Below are 21,555 nucleotides of genomic sequence, written 5' to 3'. Positions count from 1 at the left end.
TCAGCTGCCCTTTTCAAATCCCCAAACTGGGTGTTTCTTCTTATTCTATGCAGTAAACAAGGAATTCCTGAGACGCAGTTAGCCAACTACCTATATTCGGCTCTTGGTTGCATAGTGCAGACCAGACATAGCAATAGTCCAGGAAAAAAGAAAAGGAACTTAACAGGGTTCGACTCGAAAGGTCAATAGATTGGAGTTCAACTGCTAAAGTCTGCAGGTAAATGACTGGACAGTGACAACTTATATAAACGTCCATCACAATTAGTCATAGCCATATGAAATCTTCAAGAGCGCATGTCTCTGAAGTCATGGCTGTCGATAGAGATTTCTCATTGGTGGAAGAGGTCTGTGAACGGCAGCGTATAAAATTAATGAAACAGGTAACTAGTCATCCATTCTTACGCAAACAATACGCTTCACATTAAGCTACTTAGCATTTTCAAAATTCAAAGACTAAAGTTGCAACCTCTACCAAAGTCCCTAGATTCCATTGACTTCACTGCGTCCAAAACACCTTTCGTTCAAAAGTTCTGCTAAAAGAAACTAGTTTCCCTTCTCATTTATACTGAGATTAGGTAGGAAGTCACCATTAGTATAAGCTACTGACCATTTCAAGTCTACTCAAACTAGAGAATGAGCCCTTGTTTCGTGAATTATCTCTGCTCAGAAGAAGGGTGCCACTTGGGTTTTGTATTGCGTGCTCTCCCATCCTTCATAAACGTTATTTTCATTCTGACCTCAATCATTATATGGACCATTTACTTGCTATTACAAAGCTAAGACTTTTTTATGGAGGTGTTTAGTACAAAAGATTACATATATATAAAGAACCATGACATCCATCTGCTAGTACCATCTCTATATTCCTTATCTTCTCTGGCAACAAGAGTACATATTCACCATGGCTCATTCATCGCTTTTTCACCTTCTATGTAGCTCGATAGTGTTACTGCTTCTCCCCATGTATATTAACTCAGCTGATCCTGACCCACTGCAGGATTTCTGCGTTGCTGACTTAAAAGGCTCCATATCGGTCAATGGCTTTCCTTGCAAACCTGCAGCAGAAATAACTTCAGATGATTTCTTCTTTGATGGTTTGAGCAAAGAGGGTAATACAACAAACATGTTTGGTTGGTCTGCGACTACAGCTAATGTTCTTTCATTTCCTGGCCTCAATACTCTTGGGATTTCGATGAATCGGGTAGACTTTTCCCCTGGTGGCCTGAACCCTCCTCACTCGCATCCTCGTGCAACTGAGACTGGGGTGGTTATAGAAGGGAAGCTTCTTGTAGGATTTGTAACCACTAGTAATGTGTTTCACTCTAAAGTCTTGAGTCCTGGGCAGATGTTTGTTGTTCCTCGTGGTCTTGTTCACTTTCAACTAAATGTAGGACAAGGAAAAGCTCTTCTTTTCACTGCCTTCAACAGTCACTTGCCTGGGTCTGCAGTTGTCTCGGCAAATCTTTTTACTTCAACACCTAAAATTCCCAATCAAGTGTTAACAAAAGCTTTCCAAGTAGGGGATGACATAATCAATACCATAAAATCCAAGTTTGGATCTTAATATATTCTCGAAGATCTTTTTGAAGTTTTTTCTTTTCAAGTATACGTAATGTCTATCTCCTCCCTGTATCACAATTCATTGACTTGAATATGGTGTTTAATCTTGTGTTCGGTTATTTTCCTGGTGCATGCAGCAATAATACATAGATTCAAATTTACTGAAATATTGAGATAGGTGATTCTTGATTTCAACATCAAGCAGAATCAGTAACGATGGAGAAAAGTTGTGTTTGGAGGTGATGCCCTTGCAGTAATTCAAGTTGCTAACGGTGCTTCCTCCCGCCTACTGATGGGGCGGTGGTTTTCTCAGGTATTAATAATCTTTTGGTTTCCTGTGATCAAGTCTCCTTTTGTTTTATTAGTAGAAATCTTAACTTAGCAGCTCACAATGCTGCTAGGAGTGTGCTTCGGTTCTGATAAACTTTGTTTGATTTGGTGGGGTCTTTCCCTTCATTAATATACCATTGCCTTGTGTTAAAAAAAAAAAAAAAAACATCAAGCAGAATTTATAAAGTAAATTAACAGGCAACAGAGTCCATTGTGATGTTAGCATCCATGGTTAACAAGAGTTCATGCCTTTCTCTTTCATATCACTCGGAACTTGTGAGTATTTTCCTTTCAACATCTTCTCTCTAGGAGATTTTGTTTAGTAACTAATACAAGATAGTATAAGGAATTTAGTCAGATAATACTATAGCATTAGATGCGTTTTCTACGAACTATATGAGATTACACCATTGATAACAGTCATGCATGTAGGAAATACGTTTATGCACTTGACATACAAGGCAATCACGAATTTTCAGTAAGTAAAGAATTGGGTGAACAAATGTTGCTGATTGTTTACGCTGTTCTTTCAAGATTTCCACCGATCTGCATATGTAGCCATTCGTGATGTGATGCTTGAGCATAATCTCTTGCCACTTGAGGTCCAAAGATCATTCCAGTTGCATCAAATGGCTGTGCATCAGCCTACAACAAGAAATTGTTTGGTCGGAAAAAACAGCAACTAAATTCTCTAGCACATGTTAAAGAATCTAAAATGTCAAAACCATGTTCCAAGAATGCTCCATTAATAAAAACAAATAATAGAATTGATAGTCAATACAGTATTCCTTCGTAAAAGCATTTTCAATGTACCTAAACCAACAGATATGTAGCAAAAAAGGCCAAGACAGAATAGCCATATATTCTAGGAAATAAAGAGTATGTGAAGCACGTCGACTTTCTCTTGTGATGCAACTCACTCATTGCTAAGTGGGAGTTTGTATTTGGCTTAATGAGAAAGTACTCAAACTAGCCAACCCTAATATAAGTAAACATAATAACTAAACAATGTTAATGATATCTAACCAAAATAATGTTAGTATTTCAGTTAACTAAGGAACATCAAAAGTACCTCGCTAGAAATAAATCCATATGCAGCATAAAGTGAAATGTTACTTGCACAATATGTCACCACGTTTAAACTCTGAAGATTGTAGTCGCTCTCATTTATCCCCTCGGGAGGGTTACTTGAAGACTAGCAAAATGTAGGAAAGCACTTCCTAGAAAATCTGATTAATCAAGGCAAGCAATTGGTTTTTGTTAAACTCGCAAATGGCCAACTATCATAAGGATGACCTGTAAAGGATTAATTAAAAAAATATATATTCCTAAAGGTGGAAACTCACTTGGGTGCATTATGCTTTATATGCCTGCCATATGTGAGTGCAAACACACATGTGTGTCCATTCAAAACAAAAAAGAAAAATACAATGTGGAAGATGCAGAACTTTTCCTTTTTAAAATATAAAGGCTAATACAAGCTAGAATAACCACAGAAGAAGCAGTATTAGCTCATGAATCCTCAATAACAAGTATCCTGACCAAAAGTATTATTGGTCATTTTATTTTAATCTTATCAAGGGTCTAAGTTGCCAAAAAGATTTGAGAAAATGTTTACAGACTGAACATTCTATTTCAACCCTCAGTTTCTTATCAATCATCACCATTTAAGGAATATTTGTCAGTAGCCTTTTAAGAAGATAATTTGGAAACTAAATCCAACAGCGTTATAGTTTGAATGGTTTCTGTGATGAAGAAAAATACTTAAATGGTTTGTGTGGTGAAGAAAATATGTCTAAAAACCAACGTGTATGATAGACTTACATCTTTTGGATGAAAGCCTTCAACTGTGGGGTTCATGCCCATTCTTGAATTGACTGCTTCTAGCTTCATAGACAGGAACTACAAAACAAAGTCAAAGGTAGCATGGATCAAAGTACGGGTTCAGCATATATAAGAATTGAAATTGTCATATACAGAAAACATAGAAAAGGAAAGAAGGAGATACTACCTCAACTTGGCGCTGAAGTGACTGGATATAATTAATTATCTCATCAAGAACGAGCGCTTTACCAATAACCTGGTTATAGAGGGCAAACATTTCCAAATCAGATGAGATTGAATTAGGAACTTACATGAACCCCCAAGATGTAAAGAAATATTCTATTACTGATAAACTTCTATATTGGCATATGCAACATGCAATATAAATGGAGAAGATAGTGGATTTATAATGTCTTCCTAGCCTTATTGTGGTATAAGTCACGCACAGGGCATAGAAACATCACTGTGACAAGACCAATAATACAAATAATAAGCACCTTATTACACCCAGGAACCAAATCTTGGAGTATCTTCATCCTCTCACTTATCTTTTCTCTCCTAGCCTGACAAAACAGAAGAAACTCAAAGGTTTTAGTAACAACTTGGCAATGGATTAAACAGCTGCTTTCACTTAAACTGATAAAAGTCTACATCAACCCTGAACCTCCATTAAATTTACCACACTAAGACTTTTACTTTAGGCATTTAGAAACAATTCAAATTGCAATATAAAAGGTTTTGTGCAAATTACTCTCTCTGCTAGACTGTGACTATCTGTGGCTTGACCCCTTCTTGCTCTCACATGAATATAGTCTTGCTTAGGTGGCTCAGATATTTTACTGTTTTGCTCAGCTGCGTTCTTATCGTTAGCAGAACTTGCTTCCACTTCGGCTTTTGATTTACCATTCTCATTTTGAGATCCTGATATTTTCATTCGCTTAACATTTGAATCTTGCTGTATAAATAGAACACCAAGCACCATAGAAATACTGTGAAATATCAAGTGATAAGATTAATATAAACTAAATATAAAAGACAAACACAGAATGAAAAACATCAAGTTCGATTCAAAACCTACTCCATTTTTTACCTCTCAGGTCCTGATTCTCTATAAAGCCGGAAAAACTCACAGCATACAAGCAGAGAAGCAAATGGAATTCAAGAAATTCTACAGATCAGAGGTTATAAGATGGAGTTTCAAACACTCGCAAACAACACAAATGCTCACTTCAGTTAGCATGATAACATAGCACAAAAAACATAAATCTCAATTTTACTTCAACTCCCACTAACCCAAAAAAAAAAAGAAGAAGAAGAAAAAGCTTTCTTTCTTTATTTTTTACAAAAAAATTCTTCACTTTCTTAACAAAATTTTCAGTCACTATCACATCAGAACAGAAATACAAAGCCAAAAAGGAACCAACCAATTCATTGCCACTACTGGAAGTAGAAACCATCTTAGATGACTCATCCTCTGAGCTAAAGTCCCTCCTCTTTCTTCCACCACCAACACTCTGCTCCGTCACGGTGGATTCCTCCACGGACCCATCTCGTTCCCCAAATCCAGCGCTCAAATTCCCCACTCGGAGGCCCAACCCAGCACTAGCATCTCCATTAAGTGCTGAAAAAGGCCAAATCTCAGTCAAAGTATAGGAAGACGGGTTAGCTGCGGAGAAAGATGTTTCACTTATCAATGGAGGATCCATATTCTTTTCACAGATTAAGGCTAATTGTAAATTGGGATCTCAATTGTGAGGTTTGAACTATATGTCAGGAGAAAGTATGCTTATTGGTTTCTGGGTATTAAGAGTTTTTTCTTTTCTGTGAATGTGAGTGAACAGGGGTTCAATTAGCTCAAGGGTTTATATAAGAAGTGATTAACAGAGAGAGATAGACAAACAGACGGACGGACAGAGAGGAAAGAAGGAGCTTGCTTGAAGGCAGCAGAGAGAGTGAGCGAGTGAAAAAAGTGATACAATTATTATTTTTTTCACTCTAGAGGTTGGGGATGATGGTGCGCACCACGCCTACAGTGCAATTTATCTTCCCTTGGACAGCCACATATCGGTCTGTAGTTTATACCTGTTTTGACGGGGGATACGTATTGTAATATTATTTTCTTTTTTAATTTAAGTAACAGTAAATAAAATAAAATTAAAATTCAAAATAGCCACTCACCTTTGTAACCACGATTTTCTTTTAATATTTATAATTTAAATTTAATATATTTTACTCATTTAAATCTTTTTAAAACAAATTTAAATAAATTATATATTATTTTTGTTAAAATTTTTTTATCTAAATTTAATATATATTTCTATTTATATATAAAATTAATAAATAACTAATACATATTTACTAATTTTAAAAATATAGTTTATGGAAATTATTTAATATTAAAATATAAGATATTAGAATATAATATATATATATATTTTTTAATTATGATGTATATAGTAAGTATATAAAAATATTTTTAATATTTTTATAATTAAATTAAACTCATGACAATTTTAGTAGTAAAATCAGAATTTAATCCATAAAACAGGACTTATATGGTAGATATTTAAATCGAACGTGAAGTCAATAAATGGGTGGTAATTGGTAGATGTACTTTTCATGTAAGATAACCTTTCTATAAATGGCATATTTTGTTATCAATGGGAATACAAAAATTACTGATAATGACAATCTGAAAAAATGGTTTTGAACAGCTAAAGTTTGATTAACTAATCATGAGAAGTCCCCCTCAAGACCTGCCCTACTTTGTCCCTATTAATCCACCTTTGTATTCAATCACTTTTCACTTCTTTTATACACTACTCACCAACTTATTCATCAAACTCTTCACTACCTCAAACTAAGTATCTTTTAAGTGCCAATATTAAATAAATCTCTTACATATTTCAAGGACTATAAATTTTGATGATTGTCATATTATTAGAGAATTATGACTATAACCTTTTTTTTATTAAAGATTTGAACACAAAAAATGTCCGATTAATAAAAGTGTCGATTAGCTAATTATTATTTATTTTTTTTACGATAAATTCTTATTTGGCGTATATATTACAATAAATAGAAGAGTGACAAATATTACAGATGTTTTACATATAGTTTTTAAAAGATGATTTACATATATTTTATTATTTAAAACTAATTAATATGTGTCATTCATCTATCAACTTGGTGTATAAATAGTAGTATATGCTAATACTAGAAAATAAATTTCTGTTTAGTAACACGAAGTTGCACAAAAATAAGCAGAATATGTTTGAGCCTTATCATTAATAAGGTGGATAACAGGAAAAGAAAATAATATAAAAATCCACGCACATGATTGAATCCTGTAATTTCTCGAGCATTAGTGTTGAAAATGGAGCAACTAACATGAATATGTTATATTCAATACCAAAGTTTCTGTCTGATTATTTTTGCAAGCTTTCACAATCAACTCAATGAAGAACTTAACTATTTGATTAATATAAGGGGAAATTACTATTTATTATCTATATTTATTTTATATCATACTAGTTATTTTCTAATATTTAAAAAATATTTTTTTCTCATTTTATTTTATAATTGTATACTAAAAATTCTTTTTTTTAGGAAATCATTAATTATATTTGTTATTATACGATTTATGCAATATATAATTTGCCTCCTATATTTTATTTATTACACTAAAATTTCTCTGCATTTTAAAAATCAATGTAACTAAGAAACTAAATTGATAAAAAAATATAATTTGATCCTCAAATTTATTTTAATATTTTAATTAATATAAGTAATTTAAGATATCTAAATTTTACTAGAATTTAATCAATGCTAAAAATTAGAGTAATTCAAGAATACAAGTTAGTTACTTTTTGTACACACAAGAAAATTGATTTTTGCATAAAGAGTAGACAAGTGGACTTTAATATAATAAATAAACTACAAGGAGAAAATTTTATATATTACACTAAAAATTACGAAATAAGTAATATAAAACCAAACTTAGTCAATGCTTGTTTAATAGAAATTTTGACAGAATAGATTTTTAATATAAAGTTATAAAATAAAAAGATAAAAAATATAATTTTTAAATATTAAAAAATATCTAATATAATATAAAAAAATTTGGGCCAAATAGTAATTACACCTCAAGAAATTGTTTCATTTCCATTCCAACAATTGGCCCAATTCTTGTTGAGACTAAACAAAGATGATACACACGTCCAAGAAATGCTAGCCATTAATAAACAACAAAAAAGAACACAAAACCAAAACCCATTAATTATCAAAAACATATTACAGTAAATGAGTTTCAGAACACCATGAATGGCCTAACCTCCTCCGTTGCATCTCCCTTTCTTGTTTTGTCATTAATTAAAGACTAGTACCTGAACGTTACATGCCTCCATCCTCAGTATAGTACCCCTTCTTTGCCTAACTTGCTTGGCAGAAAAAATATATACTTAGCTAAGCAAAGGGATTGATCACCAGAAAGCTTCTTTTTCCCATGGCCAGCTAGGGTTAGGTATTCAACATTCATGTGGCATTGTTTTTGTTTCTGTTTCTTTTTTCTTTTCTTTTGGGGGGCTGCCATGGCAGTTAGTACAAGTTACTGTTGGATCACTTGTGGATTGATGGGTACATTTGAGAAGGACTATAACTTAAACTTCTTCTCCTTCTAGTTTGGATTTTTAATACACGTGCAGGAAAATGACTTTAAACTTTTGGAATTCGATTAGATATCTTGTGGTGATAGTTTTTCCAATCTAGTCATCAACAATAATTCCTCATGCAAATTACCAAACGCAAAAACCCATAATTTAACCCCTGAAATTTATGACTTCTTATTATTGAGGCTCTTGAGTGAAAATGTGTCCTATTGAGTGCCTAAGCGACTTGGGCTAGTACTATTAAACCTTCATTGCATAAAAAATCTTAACTCCCACTGAAACTCATTTAACTAAATCACTGTCTAATGATAAGACTCATTACTGAACTCTTAATTCTTGTTTAAATCAAGCCTCCTTAGGTTCAAGGGTTAATCCTTTTAATGGCACAAATTCATATAATTCATATGCTTAACAGCATATATATTCATTTTGAGGGTCGAATAGACATAAGTGGTGAAATTTAGGGGCTAAATTGTGGGTTTTGCCATTACCAAAACAGATAGTTTTCTTTTGTGGATGTTGTCATTAATGGATATGTCCACACACAAAGTGGTGGATCGTACAATCTTCAAGGCTAAAAGAAAGAAAGAGAGAAGATTATAGAGGGAATAAGGAGATACTCATACTTACTTTCCCCTAGATTATTAACAAAGTCTCATATGTAATTAGTCATGCATGCTTGAAGTTCTGATAACATAATACTTGAATCTACATATACACACACTCTTCACACAAAATCTAGAACTCAAACCTTGGCATGTTTCAACATTTTGAAAATCAGAATTCAATTCCTTCTGAATTATGACATCACAGTTATAACTTGGATGCTTGTAACAAGAAAAAAGGGGAATCAAAAACCTTGGGTGCCAAAACAGCCAAAGCCAAAGGCATAATAAGGTAGGGTCTCATTTTTATTTTTATCCTTTTCATTTTAGTGTAAAGAAATACCTAAATTACATTGCTATATCATACTTGCGTTTAAAAAGAAAAGAAAAGAAAAATAAAAATGAGAGGTCGATTTACGTACAAAAGTAGTGACCCAAGACGAAAATGTAAAAGTGGCTTTACTGAGAAGGGCAAAGTTGCTTTGAGATGAACTTGCTAAGCAAAGGTAGGGATAGACATTAGACAGATGGGGAGTGTCATGCCAAGAATGATGTCTCACGCATGCTCAAGCCAGAAGGGTAGCCTACCTACTACTATTACTAGAAACATCTCGAGGACTTTAAATTTTTAACCTTTTTTACATTTCATGAAGTTTCTACATCACTTTTTTTCATGCTGTGATTATGTATGGCTCATATTTTTGCCATCGAGTCAGAACCGGGTCGTCAAATATACTAAATTTGGGTCTGGGTCATTTGGATTTGAGCTTAAGATACCTGCTTTTTTATTGCATAACTTCACATTTCTGTTGTTGGGTTATTGTGCTGTGTAGTTTACTACCTATGACTTGGCAGTTATAGTCACTTGATATCTCACTTGAACCGAAAATGGCTTTTCTAGGAAACTTAATTTCTGAACATGTGATATGGTTGTTGTCATTGTCTCATAGCAGCATAAACAAGTCTTAGCTTCCATCATTTCAGTGTGTGTGCCTGGCTGCAGAACCAAAAACAGGCTGCTTGCCTGTTCTCTTGTCTCTGCCATGCTAGAGATAATTGTAAGTGTTTGGTAATGAAGTTTGGGCTATGATGAAATACTCTCATAATTCAGGCCCACGTTAAATAGGGACGTTTGGTGGAAGTTCTGAATCTTGCATTTCGGCCGATCAATGGAGAAGGCCAAGGAGAACACAATTCTTTGACAGTCAACACCTTTTACGACCATTTCTTTTTGGTTACCCCTTTTTAAACTTTTAAGTTAACAAGAAATTCTTATAAAACCCGTTAAATTGACTTCTATGCAGGAAACAATTTCTCATGCTAATAATTGAAATCCTAGTAACCATGGTGCTTTTCGCATAATTCCATCATAAACGATCTGTTCTTCGGATGTCGTGAACGATATACAAACTCAAAACTGCAGAACTCGAAGATTGAACCACCTCTACAATTCAGTCCCTGTAAATCAGTTCTTTCAACAATATCTACAGCTTAAATCAACAAGGATGTTACAACATTACAACGAGCAACTGATAATAGCAGGAATAGCAAGTACTCCATTTACAATGATTGCTTGGTTCTAATCAGCTTTTAATTTGATGGACTGGTAGGACACTAGAGAAATAGTTTCAACAACTAGCTGGATAGGGAAATAAAACATCAAGACGAGAAGGATTTTTACTCATCTAAGATTGATACGCCAAGAAGACTGCAACTCTAGCAACAGAGACAGGCGTCAAATCATGTTAGTGCATTGCTTCTCATTCCATGGACTTGGCTGACGAGCATCTCTAAAAGCTGAAGTGCCACCAGATGCAGCAGGGGAGGGAGAAGATGCAATATAATTTGTTCCTGATACTGATACTGAGACTGATACAGATACTGGGGGGAGCACATTCGCAGGAGGGCCTTGGTGTCCTGTTGGAGCAAAGCGTGATGGACTACTGGTGGTTCGTAAACTTGGTCGAGAGGGGTATGGAACCTGCAAAGAATTGCAGTAACTGAAATAAAAGTAAATGGAGCACTTAGCCCCCTACATTTTGACCTACCATACTATTTGGTCCTACATATTTGAAAAATATATTAAGATCCCGGTTAGTTTACCATATTATACTAAAGCCCTGTTCTGATAAATAATTACATTAGGATCTGCAAGACGTTAAATTGGTTTTTGACTATTTCCTTCTCTTTCCTAATAATAATAATAATAAGAGTCAAATATTCACCACTGCATCTCCTCCACCTGTCTATTTCTAACTTCCACTAGCCAACAACAAAATCAAAAAATAAAGAATTCTGTACAACAAAGCGTCCAAATAAACTATAATCGAAAACAACAATGATACAAATTGAAGTTTTAATCATTTCATTACACAAAAATATGAAATTGAACAAAGTATCCAAAAACTTATAAACTTTCATCATTTGATCTGAAAAAACAAAGTCAAACAGAAAAATAGTGTTTTCACTGGCTACTTCACAGGTGTGGTGGATTGAGGCCACAAAATTGTTGCGGGGATGATGCTTCCTTCACCACCTTCTAGGAGTTGATCGGGGATGAAACTTCATGGACGAGTTCCTGAGATCCAGGCGAGTCTGGTCATGACGTCTTCGAGTGAATGGGACAGCCTAGGGAGCAATTTTTATCTCTCTTAAATCTCTCTCTACAAGAACATTTATAAAAATCTAGAGTGGTGGATGAGTTTGACATATTGAAATCTACATTTCCTTAAAGTTTCATCAAATTTGATGGCAGTTTGGGGTAAGTTAGTGGTGACGGTGGTGGTGGTGCGATGGGGAAGAAGAAAGGGAAGGGAGAAGGCTGATTTAATTATTTAAATGGTGCTGGTAATAGAAATGGGTTTTAAAGGGCAACTTTGGTGTTCTTGTTTAAATTGATGGTTAGTAGAATATTTAACAACAAAAAAAAAAAGCCTTAGTATAATATGGTAAACTAACCCGGGACTTTAATATAGTTTTAAGGGGGGACCAACTAATAAAATAGGTCAAAATATAAGGGGTAAATAGCAATTATCCCAAGATAAAATTGCATGCCTTTGAGTGTTACATCAATATAAGAAACTAAAAGGAAAGACACAGTAAGATCCAAACATGGCCACTCCTTTAATTCTCCAAATGTACCACACAACAATATTATCTAATCACATATCATTTTCTTTTTGGGTACAACTCAAATCACATATCTGCATGCAAGCCATGGCTAATGTGTGATACACATGTATGCTTGTGCATGATGAAGCAGACAATTGATTCATAGGTATGCCTAATTGATATGTAGCTTAGTTCTTACTTATTCAAGCAATTGTAACTTCTAAATTTGGAAAAAATCATCTGATAAAGTTATTGGCCTCTTACTAAAATCTTAACTTGCCAATCGCAAATAATTGTACTAGTCTTGGTTATACTAGCCTATACGTTCATTTGCTAGCAACTTCTTGGCAATGCAGCCTCTTCCTGAGCTGCATATTCCTAGCCCTGTAATCATCTATCATATTCTACCCAGTGTGCCATCGGAAGAACCAAAATTCAATTTGCTCCTGCTTACCCCCACACTCTGTCCTAAGTTAGAAGCATCCAAATCCCTAGTGCAAATAGTCCAATAACAAAGTATTTCACACAACTGTAGGGAATGGTTTGTATAACTAAGATCATGTAAACTAGTAGAAAACATAAAATCATTTTGCCCTCAAGGCACTCGCCTCGCAGGTCCATACTTGTAACAAAATACTATCAGACGTAGCTTATACATTCACTTTCTGGCAACTTCTTGGCTATTCAACTTGATTCTTTTCAGATGCCTGTTCCTATGTTCTCCCCAAGCTGACATCAGAGAGAGTCAGAAAAAGTTCTTCATTATGCTTTTGATGAACCCATATTTTATCCTAATTTAGTAATCTACACGTCCCTTTTAAGTAGCAATCCATTCAAGATCAAGTATCTTTTCAGACTTCTTATAGCCAAACTAAAATCAACTCAATTATCAGGAGAACTAGAAGCAGGTGCTCCTATGGGTCCACAAGTGGACTGCACATGAATGCCTTAGGAGCGTAGGTGCTCGCTGAGCACCTAATAATCTCTCCAAGATAATCAAAGATTTTCAACTAAAAACATCACCCTCACCAGACTGCCAAGTGCCAACCCAGCACTTGAAAATTTAAAGCATATTTTTCTAACGAAGTTGTGCTGAGCCTAATAATGCAGAACATATGAACACTAGCATCCTGCTACATTTAGCACAAGATAAATATAGTGCATTACCACATTATGTTGAATGAAGGGAGGCTTTCTCAAAGGAGATTCAGATGATGGAGATGTACTACTCATCCGCTTTACATGACGAGAATGATTGTAATTATTGTTATTATTATTCATATTAACATTCGGAACATCCTCAATCTCCCCCCCTTCCATCATATCACCACCAAGATTCGCCTCCGAGCCCATCCTAGGAGTAGCATGCCTGCTCATAGACACAGAATCATTAGTAACATCCACTTGAAGAGGAGCAGATGCTATTCCTTGCGCAATATTTCTTCTCTTTAATTCCTCCTCCACATTCAAAATCTGCCAAACACCCCAATCCTATTAATTCCACATTCTTAAATTCTTCTTACTAATTGAAATCCAAAAACAACACGAAACAAAAGCATACCTGCTTCAGCACTTGTACTAGACTATGCTTCTTCTGATTCAATACTTGTAACTTCTCCTCAACTTCATTTTGCCTTTTCTCTTGATCATTTACTGCCAAATCAGTTTTGCATGTTGTCTGCGCACAAACCACAAAAAAAAAAAACAGAAAAAAGATTATTATTTCTTTTTTCAAAGAATTAACCACCTTTAAAATCATATATAATAATTATAATTATTTCCAAAGATTCAAAATAAAATAATATCTTTCCATCTAAACAAACCTCCGTGTTACGATTATCTTCCAAATCCTGTTTCTCGACCTGCAAATTCTCACCGCTATGATTAACTGCCGCGTCACCTTTCTCAGGTATATGAGGCTTCTCAGAATTAGAAAGATCATCATGATCTTTGACCTCCTTAGAAGCCCCTTCCTTTTCACGATTTGTTCCTTTCTCCAATTCTAAAGGCGATGCAACTAAAATAGTGTTATTATCCCCTGTGCTGGCGTTAAGTGTAGGATTAGGGTTAGAAATATAATATGAAGTGGTGGCGACAGCGGTGACGGCGGAGGAAGGGAGGCGAGAGAGGGCCTTGGTGCGGCGGCTCAAGAGGGATTTAAAATCTTTGAGAGAGATTTGACGTGTTGGCATTAGCCATCGACGAGGTACGTCGGGTACTCGGTGTAGATTTCCTCTGTACAGCGAAATCGCCACCATGTTTGCTTTTCCTCTCTCTGGTTCTTTACGCCTTGATGATTTTCGTTCTTCATATAAATCCCACTCGTCTGGTTTGGAAAACATTAGACGACCTGTCGTAGTTTAACGATCCAATAGTTGAGGACTTCAAGCCGCTCTTGGGCTTGGGCTTTTACAATATTTTTCAATCTATAACCATAAATGTATATATTTTTTGAGATTTTTTTAAGAGTTTACTCAATTATATATTTTCTTTCAGACATATAACTTTTATTTTAAACTTATGTGATTGTTTTTAAAATTTTCTTTAATTATATTTTAATTATTTTCAGTTACTTTTACAGAAGAATTAAAAAATTCTATTAAAATTTAAAAATATAAAAAATAAAAATTATATATTTACTTAGTATTTCATAAAATTTATAATATTTAGTTATAATTTATAGAATTTATTTATAAATTTAAAATTTATACGCTTTGAAATAAAAATTAATTTAATTATATATAATCAAATTTGTATAAAATTAATTACTCTTAAATTAAATTCTAACAAAATGGATATAATTTTTCAAATAGATTTTATATTAATTTATCAATATATTTTATAAAATAAAATATTTTTTATTTTATTTTTATTTTTTATGTTTTGAAATAAAATAATTTTTTTAATAGAATTTCAACTAAATATATAAACACAGTAAAAATATAAAGAAAATATAAGTTTGATAAAAAAATAAAAGAATATTTTTGATATTTTTCCAATATTTTCGTTTTCAAAGAAAACCAACACGTCAGGAAAAATATACTGCTCTACCCACAGGTTGGCAGGTATAAGGTTTCAATTTTTCCTTTTATGTAATAAGAAATAAAAAGAAAGAAAAGGAGAAAGAAAGACGCAAGTAGATACTTGACATTAAAGAACTTGAATAATTAATGTGAAAGTCTGATTACAAAAATCAGCTATCGTTTCTTCTTGATAAATTAACTCAGTAAGAGAATTGTTCTTCTAATAGATTAGGGAAATCAAGGAAAATCTCATTTTCTTGATTTAACATGGCTTCAACAAATGAAGTATGAGAGGAAGATTGCACTTGGAAGCTGCTAGTGCTTGGCATTGCCAAATCCATTCCTTCAACTCTAACTTGGCGGTTATCTCTTGCATTCGCCGTTTCACCTTGTGGTATCACTACATTCTGTCCTTGGCTCGTCAAGTCATTCTTTGATGACAGATTCATTGCATTATCAATTTCTTGTTCTTGTGGATGATGATCACTTGGGAGAAATGCATCTTCAAGAAGAAAATCTCTCCAGCTAAAGTTTAGTGCTGAATTTTCTTGGGCTGCAGTTGAACAAGTAGAAGAAGATGATGCTGATGATGATAATGATCCTTCATTAAGAAAATGAGCTGCGATCTTTTCGTAGTCGGCGCATCTCGAGGCTTCTGTCGCCAGTTTAATGGCTTGAAGCTGATCAAAAAGATCCAGTGAAGGATCGGGATTTGTATTAGCATCATTTATGTTAATGTTATTACTAGTATAGTTCAAGAAACATTCTTGGATCAGTTCAACTTTAGGCTGCATCAGTGCTGTTGTTGTCGCCAATTGGCTGTTGATGTTGGGAATTCCTTCTGGTGGTGAAGGATGTGGTTCTGGTCTGGAGATGAAAGCATTTTTTAGGTCTCTAGTGAGAGACCCAATTCTAGTACCATATTTTGGAATGCAACCAATGTTTCCATAATCCGCTAGAATTTGAGAGAATGGCTTATGAGTAACAGGGTCTATGCCCATTTCAGACAGTTTCTTTCTTAGCTTGGTGTTCCAGTAGTTTTTCACATCATTATCTGTTCTTCCTGGAAGTTGTTGGGCGATGATAGACCACCTGGACCGCAAAAAGAGAGTCATTGTTTTTGCAGTGATAATAGGAATAGTCTGTTCGGACAGTTGGGGTCATCTGTACGTACCAGTGGCAGTTAAGAGTTTGTTATTATCTGCTAACATTGAGACTTGGATTTTTGTTTTCTTTTTACATATTCATTTCAAGTAGCAGTCACGTTAGTCTCTCCACCTAGTTAAAAGTGAGGATCTCAGAGTTGGGGCTGTTCATTTGTGAATGCAATTATGAGGTGAATTGAAGGTAGGAATGAGTAATAGCTAGCCTTATGGAAATATTCAAACAAAGCTTCATTTCAACAGAGAAAATGAGAAAGAGCTAGGGGTAAGTAAAGATGCACATCTAGCATTAAGAAAAAACATTGTACCCGGCTCACCTGCTACCTATGGCTGCATGAAGCCTAACAATGAGCTCCTCTTCCTGGGGTGTGAAGCTATCATGCTTGAGATGAGGCCTCAGGTAATTAGTCCACCTAAGCCTGCAACTCTTCCCACATCTCCTAAGTCCTGCATTACATGCTTGCTCATGAATATATTTACATAGAACAACAATTAACTAAAAAATATACCTAAATAATCACATAATAATTGCCAAAAAAAAAAAAGTCTCCAACTTATATAACCTGCTTTCTTTGGAAGGGCAGTCCAGTTTCCTGTCCCATGCTTGGAGACATAAGCAAGTATCTTTGCATCTTCCTCTGCAGTCCAAAGGGCTCTTTTCATATTCAACTTGTCGCAGCAAGGAGGTCTCACCATTGATTTTATTCTGCAGTTTATGCAAAAGTATATAACTCATTAGATGATCTCATCTATATTATAAGAACAAGAAAGAAAAAGAAAAAGATAATAGAGAAAGAGAATGAAAGCTCAGTATTAGAGAGGTAATAGTTAGTGATGCAACTTATTCTTTGTTTAGGAAATGCCAGAGAGAGGTAAAGGGGAGGAAGAATATGGGTTTAAAGGTATTACAAGCGCGGAAGCAAGAAAAGCATGAAGGGCTATTCCATTTAACTAAATGAGTGTGATATAAGAGATGAAACAATATGTAGAAAGATCATTCTTTCTTTCATTCTCTTTTCTTTTTAATTATAAATTCACCATATATACACTAGTATCCTCTATCTGGTTCCAAGAGTATTTCGTATAGAGTCAGGTTCAAGTCGGGTAAATCTTTTGGTTTAATTTAGTGTTAATTTAAGTAAAACAGCATAAACTATTGATTACCAAGACTATTTAGTAGCTAATGTAAAAAGGAGATGACTATGGTTTTTATTTTTGTAATAATAATCAATCACAAGTCTAACGAGAGTAACTAATTTATACAGGAGACTCGACTAATATAAGAAATGAGCTTGTATTTGTGTGATGCCACAGCAAGATCAGCATGACATGTGTATAGTTATGTGGAGATGTGGAAACTAGAAACTGATTAGTATCATAGAATCCACAATGTTGAACTTGATGATGCAGTCATGAACTTTTAATTGTCAGGTATACAATGTATTTTGGAATCAATTTGCAGAGTCATGAAGAATTGAACTTCTGAAAACTTGAGAACTTCACTATATTTCAGAGTGGGTGGAGTTTGGCAGGAGAGACCCCAAATAGTCAGCCAAGTTTCAGCATCTATATAGCCACCTACCTCGAACAATAGCAACCAAATCAGTCCTAACTCATCTAACTGATCTTCTATTTTTAGTCAACCCCAAAGCCTAGCCTAATTGATTAAGCATGTAAGACAGAGCCTGTTAAGACAGAGGAAACAAGCTCGAGACTTTTCTCTGCTTGGGGTAAATACAAGTTTAAATTTAGACATGAGCAAATTAAAAAGGTGAATTCTTTTTACAGTAAAAATGAGCAACTTTGAGTTTTGCTTAGTTGTGTAGTTTCCTTTTCTCATCTTCATAAACGACACATTTCTGTTACTCAGCTTCATGGTAAAGGAGTCCCATTGGGATTAATGCTGACACTGGAAACACCAAAATTAATATATAAACATACTGCTGAACTACAAAATTTTGGATTTTGTATAGTAATTTCACATGCGAGCATTCACAGCCACTCTTGCTAAAGTACAAATAACAATCATTCCATACAAAATTGATTCCACCAAATCCACAAATTAGTCACAATATTACAACTTGTTCTATCACTCTCATAGGGCCTTAATTGATTAATACAAGAAGCATCTTTGTGCTGTCCACTGAACTAATATTTTCATGAAAAATATTGCTGGAACAATCATTTCTATGATATTTAATCTTCATTTGGAATGAGAAAAGGAAAATTTAAAAATTATCCTTTCAGAGATGCTGCAGACAGAATACACCTTAGTATAAAAATAAAACTATTAAGTCAGTCATGGCACAGGTCAGGAGCTGCTTGCTTTTGCCAAATGCCAACTATATATTTAAGCCATGGATATCATTTTATATGTTATGATGAATTGGCTATAGCAGAGATCAGCAGTAACAAATCATTATTGTTTCAATTTTATTTGAAATCTGTGTTTGTTCTTCTAACAGAGACGCCTTACCCACATGTGGCACACAGCTATTCCAAGTTGTGTCCTCGTTTTCAAATTTTCACTTTCCAGAGTAACAGACAGGCATATCCTTCCAAGCTTTTATAGCTCCTTCTGTCGAGTCTTCTACGGCTAAGATTATTGGTATAATTTAAGATGGATATAAAAAGTTAATTACTTTGGATTAAGGTTGGAATTTCAGATATCATAATAGCACCAGAGTTTTGCTTTCTAATGATGTCTGTTTCTTAGAAATATCAAATTGAGGAGGCAGGATAATACAATCTTAGCTTTGAGAAACTATATACTTGTAGAGTTTTAGTTGGCCACTTGGCTTAATTAATCATTAAGTCTGTAATAGTTTAACTAATTAGCAAACCAGAGAATCAAACCATAAACCAGGGAACAAAACGCAACAATCAATCAGGAAAATATGGTTGCAATGAAATATCTCCAATAATCAATGCATATGTAATTCACTTTTTGTAAAAGATTAAAATCTATAATAATAATAATAAAATATTAGATAAAACTTTAGCATGATAAATATATAATTTTAGTTGCTATCCGGTTTAAACAAATAGTCTATTTTCAATTTATCTGTGAATTAAAAAATATAAAATTCTTAGTTTTATCATTATTTTTTTAAATTTTTTTTGTTAAATTCTCTATAATTTTAAAATATAAAATATAAAAATTGATTATATATAGAAATATTTATATTAATTAGTGAATAATATTTTTAGTTACTTATTAAATTAAGAACTAAGAAAATAGACGGATTAAAAGGAAAATTCACTAGTTTTTTGAGAGAGAAAAAATATAAGATAATTAGAGACATTTCAAGTAATAACAAAGCATAATATAATTTTTTATTTATTTATGAAAAGACTAATAGATTGTGGATTATAAGATAGTTATATTTTTATATTTGTTATAAAAATAAAATAATCCATTTATGTAAATTTTTTATTTATTTATGTAATTTTTTTTATCACTTTAGTTAGGTATCAAACATAATCCATTAATAGTATAATTACTCAAATAGAAGTGAGATAAAATAATTGACAATGCCTTTACTATAGAACTATAGAAGTGCAAGTTAACTGCCAGTTGGCATTTTGTATTTATCTTGTCAGCAAAGCTTAAGCAACTCATGTATGTGAAGACTGCTAAAAAATGTAGAAAAACTATATTTTATAGAAGAATTAAGTGAAAAATACATTAAATTATTTGATGATTTATTCAAAGGTAAATTATATTAAAGTATATTTATTTTTATTGGTGTTATATGGTATGAAAGGGGGCTGCATTTAATTGTAAATGTTTTTGGTCATTAGATTTATTGCCAAAAAGGCTAGTAATAATCTAACTAATATAGTAACTACCCAAAGAAACAAGGGAGAAGATAGAAAGGTTTTACACAATTACTTCTATTAATCAACAACAAAATCCACAATATGGTACTAAGAATCTCAATTTTTCCTTTTAAGAAACTGATATTTACTCCTAAACCACTGTATCTTTCAGAAAATCTTATGGGTTTTTCTAAAATTCTCTCTCTTTTTTTATAATTATTTTCTTTATTTGAATAAACAAAGAATAGTAGGTTGAATACATTTTGTTGCATTTCTTGCTAAAAAAAGGGTCATGAAAATTCCAATTCAATCAACATCAACAACTTTCATCCAATCTATTAATTGTGGGATCACATACACATACAATTTGTGCATGCTAATTGACATCCCAACTGTCAATTTAAGAGTTTTGTGCAATTAATCTCGAGGTTTTATAACAATAAATTTTTGAAGTTGACTAATTGAATTTTAATTTTTTTTTTTTTTAAATTGCATCTCTCATTTATCACATTATCTAGAATTAAAGTTGGTCCATTTGATTTGTTTTAGAGATATGAATAGTTGAAATTGAGTACGATTAATAGTAGTTGATCGTTTATCAGCATTATGTTCAAGTTTAGGTAGAAAATTTAGAATAAGAAGGATGAATTAATTTTTAAATTTTTAATTAATTAAATAAAATAGAATATTAAAATACAATTGATATATTTTTTTAAAATAAATAAAAGTGTTTAATTAAAAATATAATTTATTAATTAATAAATTAATAAAAAATTATAAAATTAAATTTTATTATGTTATTTTTTTAATATTATAATTATAAATAATATAAAATATAAAGTTTAAGTTATTAGAGTCTTCTGTGGCACAAATAAGGAAAACCAAAAAAAAAAAAAAAAAAAAAAAAGAGTAAAGCAGAAAGAAAGGAAAGGCAAGTGTTAAAAAGAAGGTAAGAAAGTAGCAGGTGTCATTTGAAGTGCAGAATGAGGTGGCACCTCCTTCTTCATTTAATGCTGGGCGGACTTTTCCAATTTTATTTTTTTCATATATTATATTATATAATATCCTCCAATTCTGTTTTTTTCTTTCACCCACTCGCTTTAGCCAGTAGTTGAACTACACTTTCTTCTATTGTAAATAATTCAACAAGGAGTCATCTAATTGGAATGCGCATGAAAACAGTAAGTCACCCATTATCATAATAAATTTATTAGTAATTTACGTATATTATAATACATTTAAAATTAGTTTATAAATAAGATTAATAATTATTATTTTAAATCTATAGCAGTGTCAAAAGGTATAATCATAATATATTTCATTTTTTATAGCAATATTTTATAATGATCAAAATTATGGATTCAGTTTATATTTATTCTAATTAAAAATAATTTAATATATTATAAGATGGTAATATTATATTATTTTAACCTCCGCATACGTTGTCGAT

The 21,555-nt window shown here is 32.9% G+C and overlaps 4 protein-coding genes across 8 annotated transcripts; 1 reads left to right on the top strand and 3 right to left on the bottom strand.

The window, feature by feature from the left end:
- The first annotated feature begins 2 nt into the window (after positions 1–2).
- On the top strand, positions 3–2,020 carry LOC8258146 (germin-like protein subfamily T member 2). The gene is made up of 2 exons (XM_015725277.3): positions 3–380; positions 998–2,020. The coding sequence occupies exons 1-2, from the start codon at positions 276–278 to the stop codon at positions 1,562–1,564; spliced, it is 672 nt and encodes a 223-aa protein (XP_015580763.3). The 5' UTR covers positions 3–275; the 3' UTR covers positions 1,565–2,020.
- A 102-nt stretch (positions 2,021–2,122) lies between these two features.
- Positions 2,123–5,764, bottom strand: LOC8258147 (transcription factor bHLH79). 2 transcript variants are annotated; one of them, XR_001535952.3, is made up of 7 exons: positions 5,139–5,764; positions 4,466–4,669; positions 4,212–4,277; positions 3,902–3,970; positions 3,715–3,792; positions 2,963–3,119; positions 2,399–2,535 (listed from the first exon to the last, which is right to left on the bottom strand). XR_001535952.3 is itself a non-coding variant. In XM_002511441.4 (6 exons), exons 1-6 carry the CDS (start codon positions 5,418–5,420, stop codon positions 2,407–2,409), a joined length of 828 nt encoding a protein of 275 aa, XP_002511487.1. In that variant the 5' UTR covers positions 5,421–5,763; the 3' UTR covers positions 2,123–2,406. The 2 variants fall into 2 exon arrangements, 1 of the variants encoding a protein (XP_002511487.1); XM_002511441.4 differs by lacking the exon at positions 2,963–3,119 and having other exon boundaries at positions 2,123–2,535; positions 5,139–5,763.
- A 4,644-nt stretch (positions 5,765–10,408) lies between these two features.
- LOC8258148 lies at positions 10,409–14,454 on the bottom strand. Of its 3 annotated transcripts, none has more exons than XM_002511442.4 (4): positions 13,921–14,454; positions 13,659–13,775; positions 13,265–13,570; positions 10,409–10,967 (listed from the first exon to the last, which is right to left on the bottom strand). In XM_002511442.4, exons 1-4 carry the CDS (start codon positions 14,437–14,439, stop codon positions 10,722–10,724), a joined length of 1,188 nt encoding a protein of 395 aa, XP_002511488.3. In that variant the 5' UTR covers positions 14,440–14,454; the 3' UTR covers positions 10,409–10,721. The 3 variants fall into 3 exon arrangements, with proteins under 3 accessions (XP_002511488.3, XP_015581175.2, XP_015581180.2); XM_015725689.3 differs by lacking the exon at positions 10,409–10,967 and adding an exon at positions 11,285–11,614; XM_015725694.3 differs by lacking the exon at positions 10,409–10,967 and adding an exon at positions 11,285–11,564.
- A 601-nt stretch (positions 14,455–15,055) lies between these two features.
- Positions 15,056–17,264, bottom strand: LOC8258150 (transcription factor MYB35). Of its 2 annotated transcripts, XM_025158870.2 has the most exons (4): positions 17,125–17,259; positions 16,847–16,989; positions 16,601–16,730; positions 15,056–16,212 (listed from the first exon to the last, which is right to left on the bottom strand). In XM_025158870.2, the coding sequence occupies exons 2-4, from the start codon at positions 16,977–16,979 to the stop codon at positions 15,321–15,323; spliced, it is 1,155 nt and encodes a 384-aa protein (XP_025014638.1). In that variant the 5' UTR covers positions 16,980–16,989; positions 17,125–17,259; the 3' UTR covers positions 15,056–15,320. The 2 variants fall into 2 exon arrangements, with proteins under 2 accessions (XP_025014638.1, XP_015579165.1); XM_015723679.2 differs by having other exon boundaries at positions 16,847–17,264.
- Positions 17,265–21,555: the final 4,291 nt, after the last annotated feature.

This window comes from Ricinus communis, chromosome 4 (assembly GCF_019578655.1).
Source record: "Ricinus communis isolate WT05 ecotype wild-type chromosome 4, ASM1957865v1, whole genome shotgun sequence".
In the NCBI taxonomy this organism is placed as follows: Eukaryota; Viridiplantae; Streptophyta; class Magnoliopsida; order Malpighiales; family Euphorbiaceae; genus Ricinus; species Ricinus communis.
The sequence above is the reverse complement of the archived record's forward strand: the minus strand, read 5'-3'. Positions and strand labels throughout refer to the sequence as shown.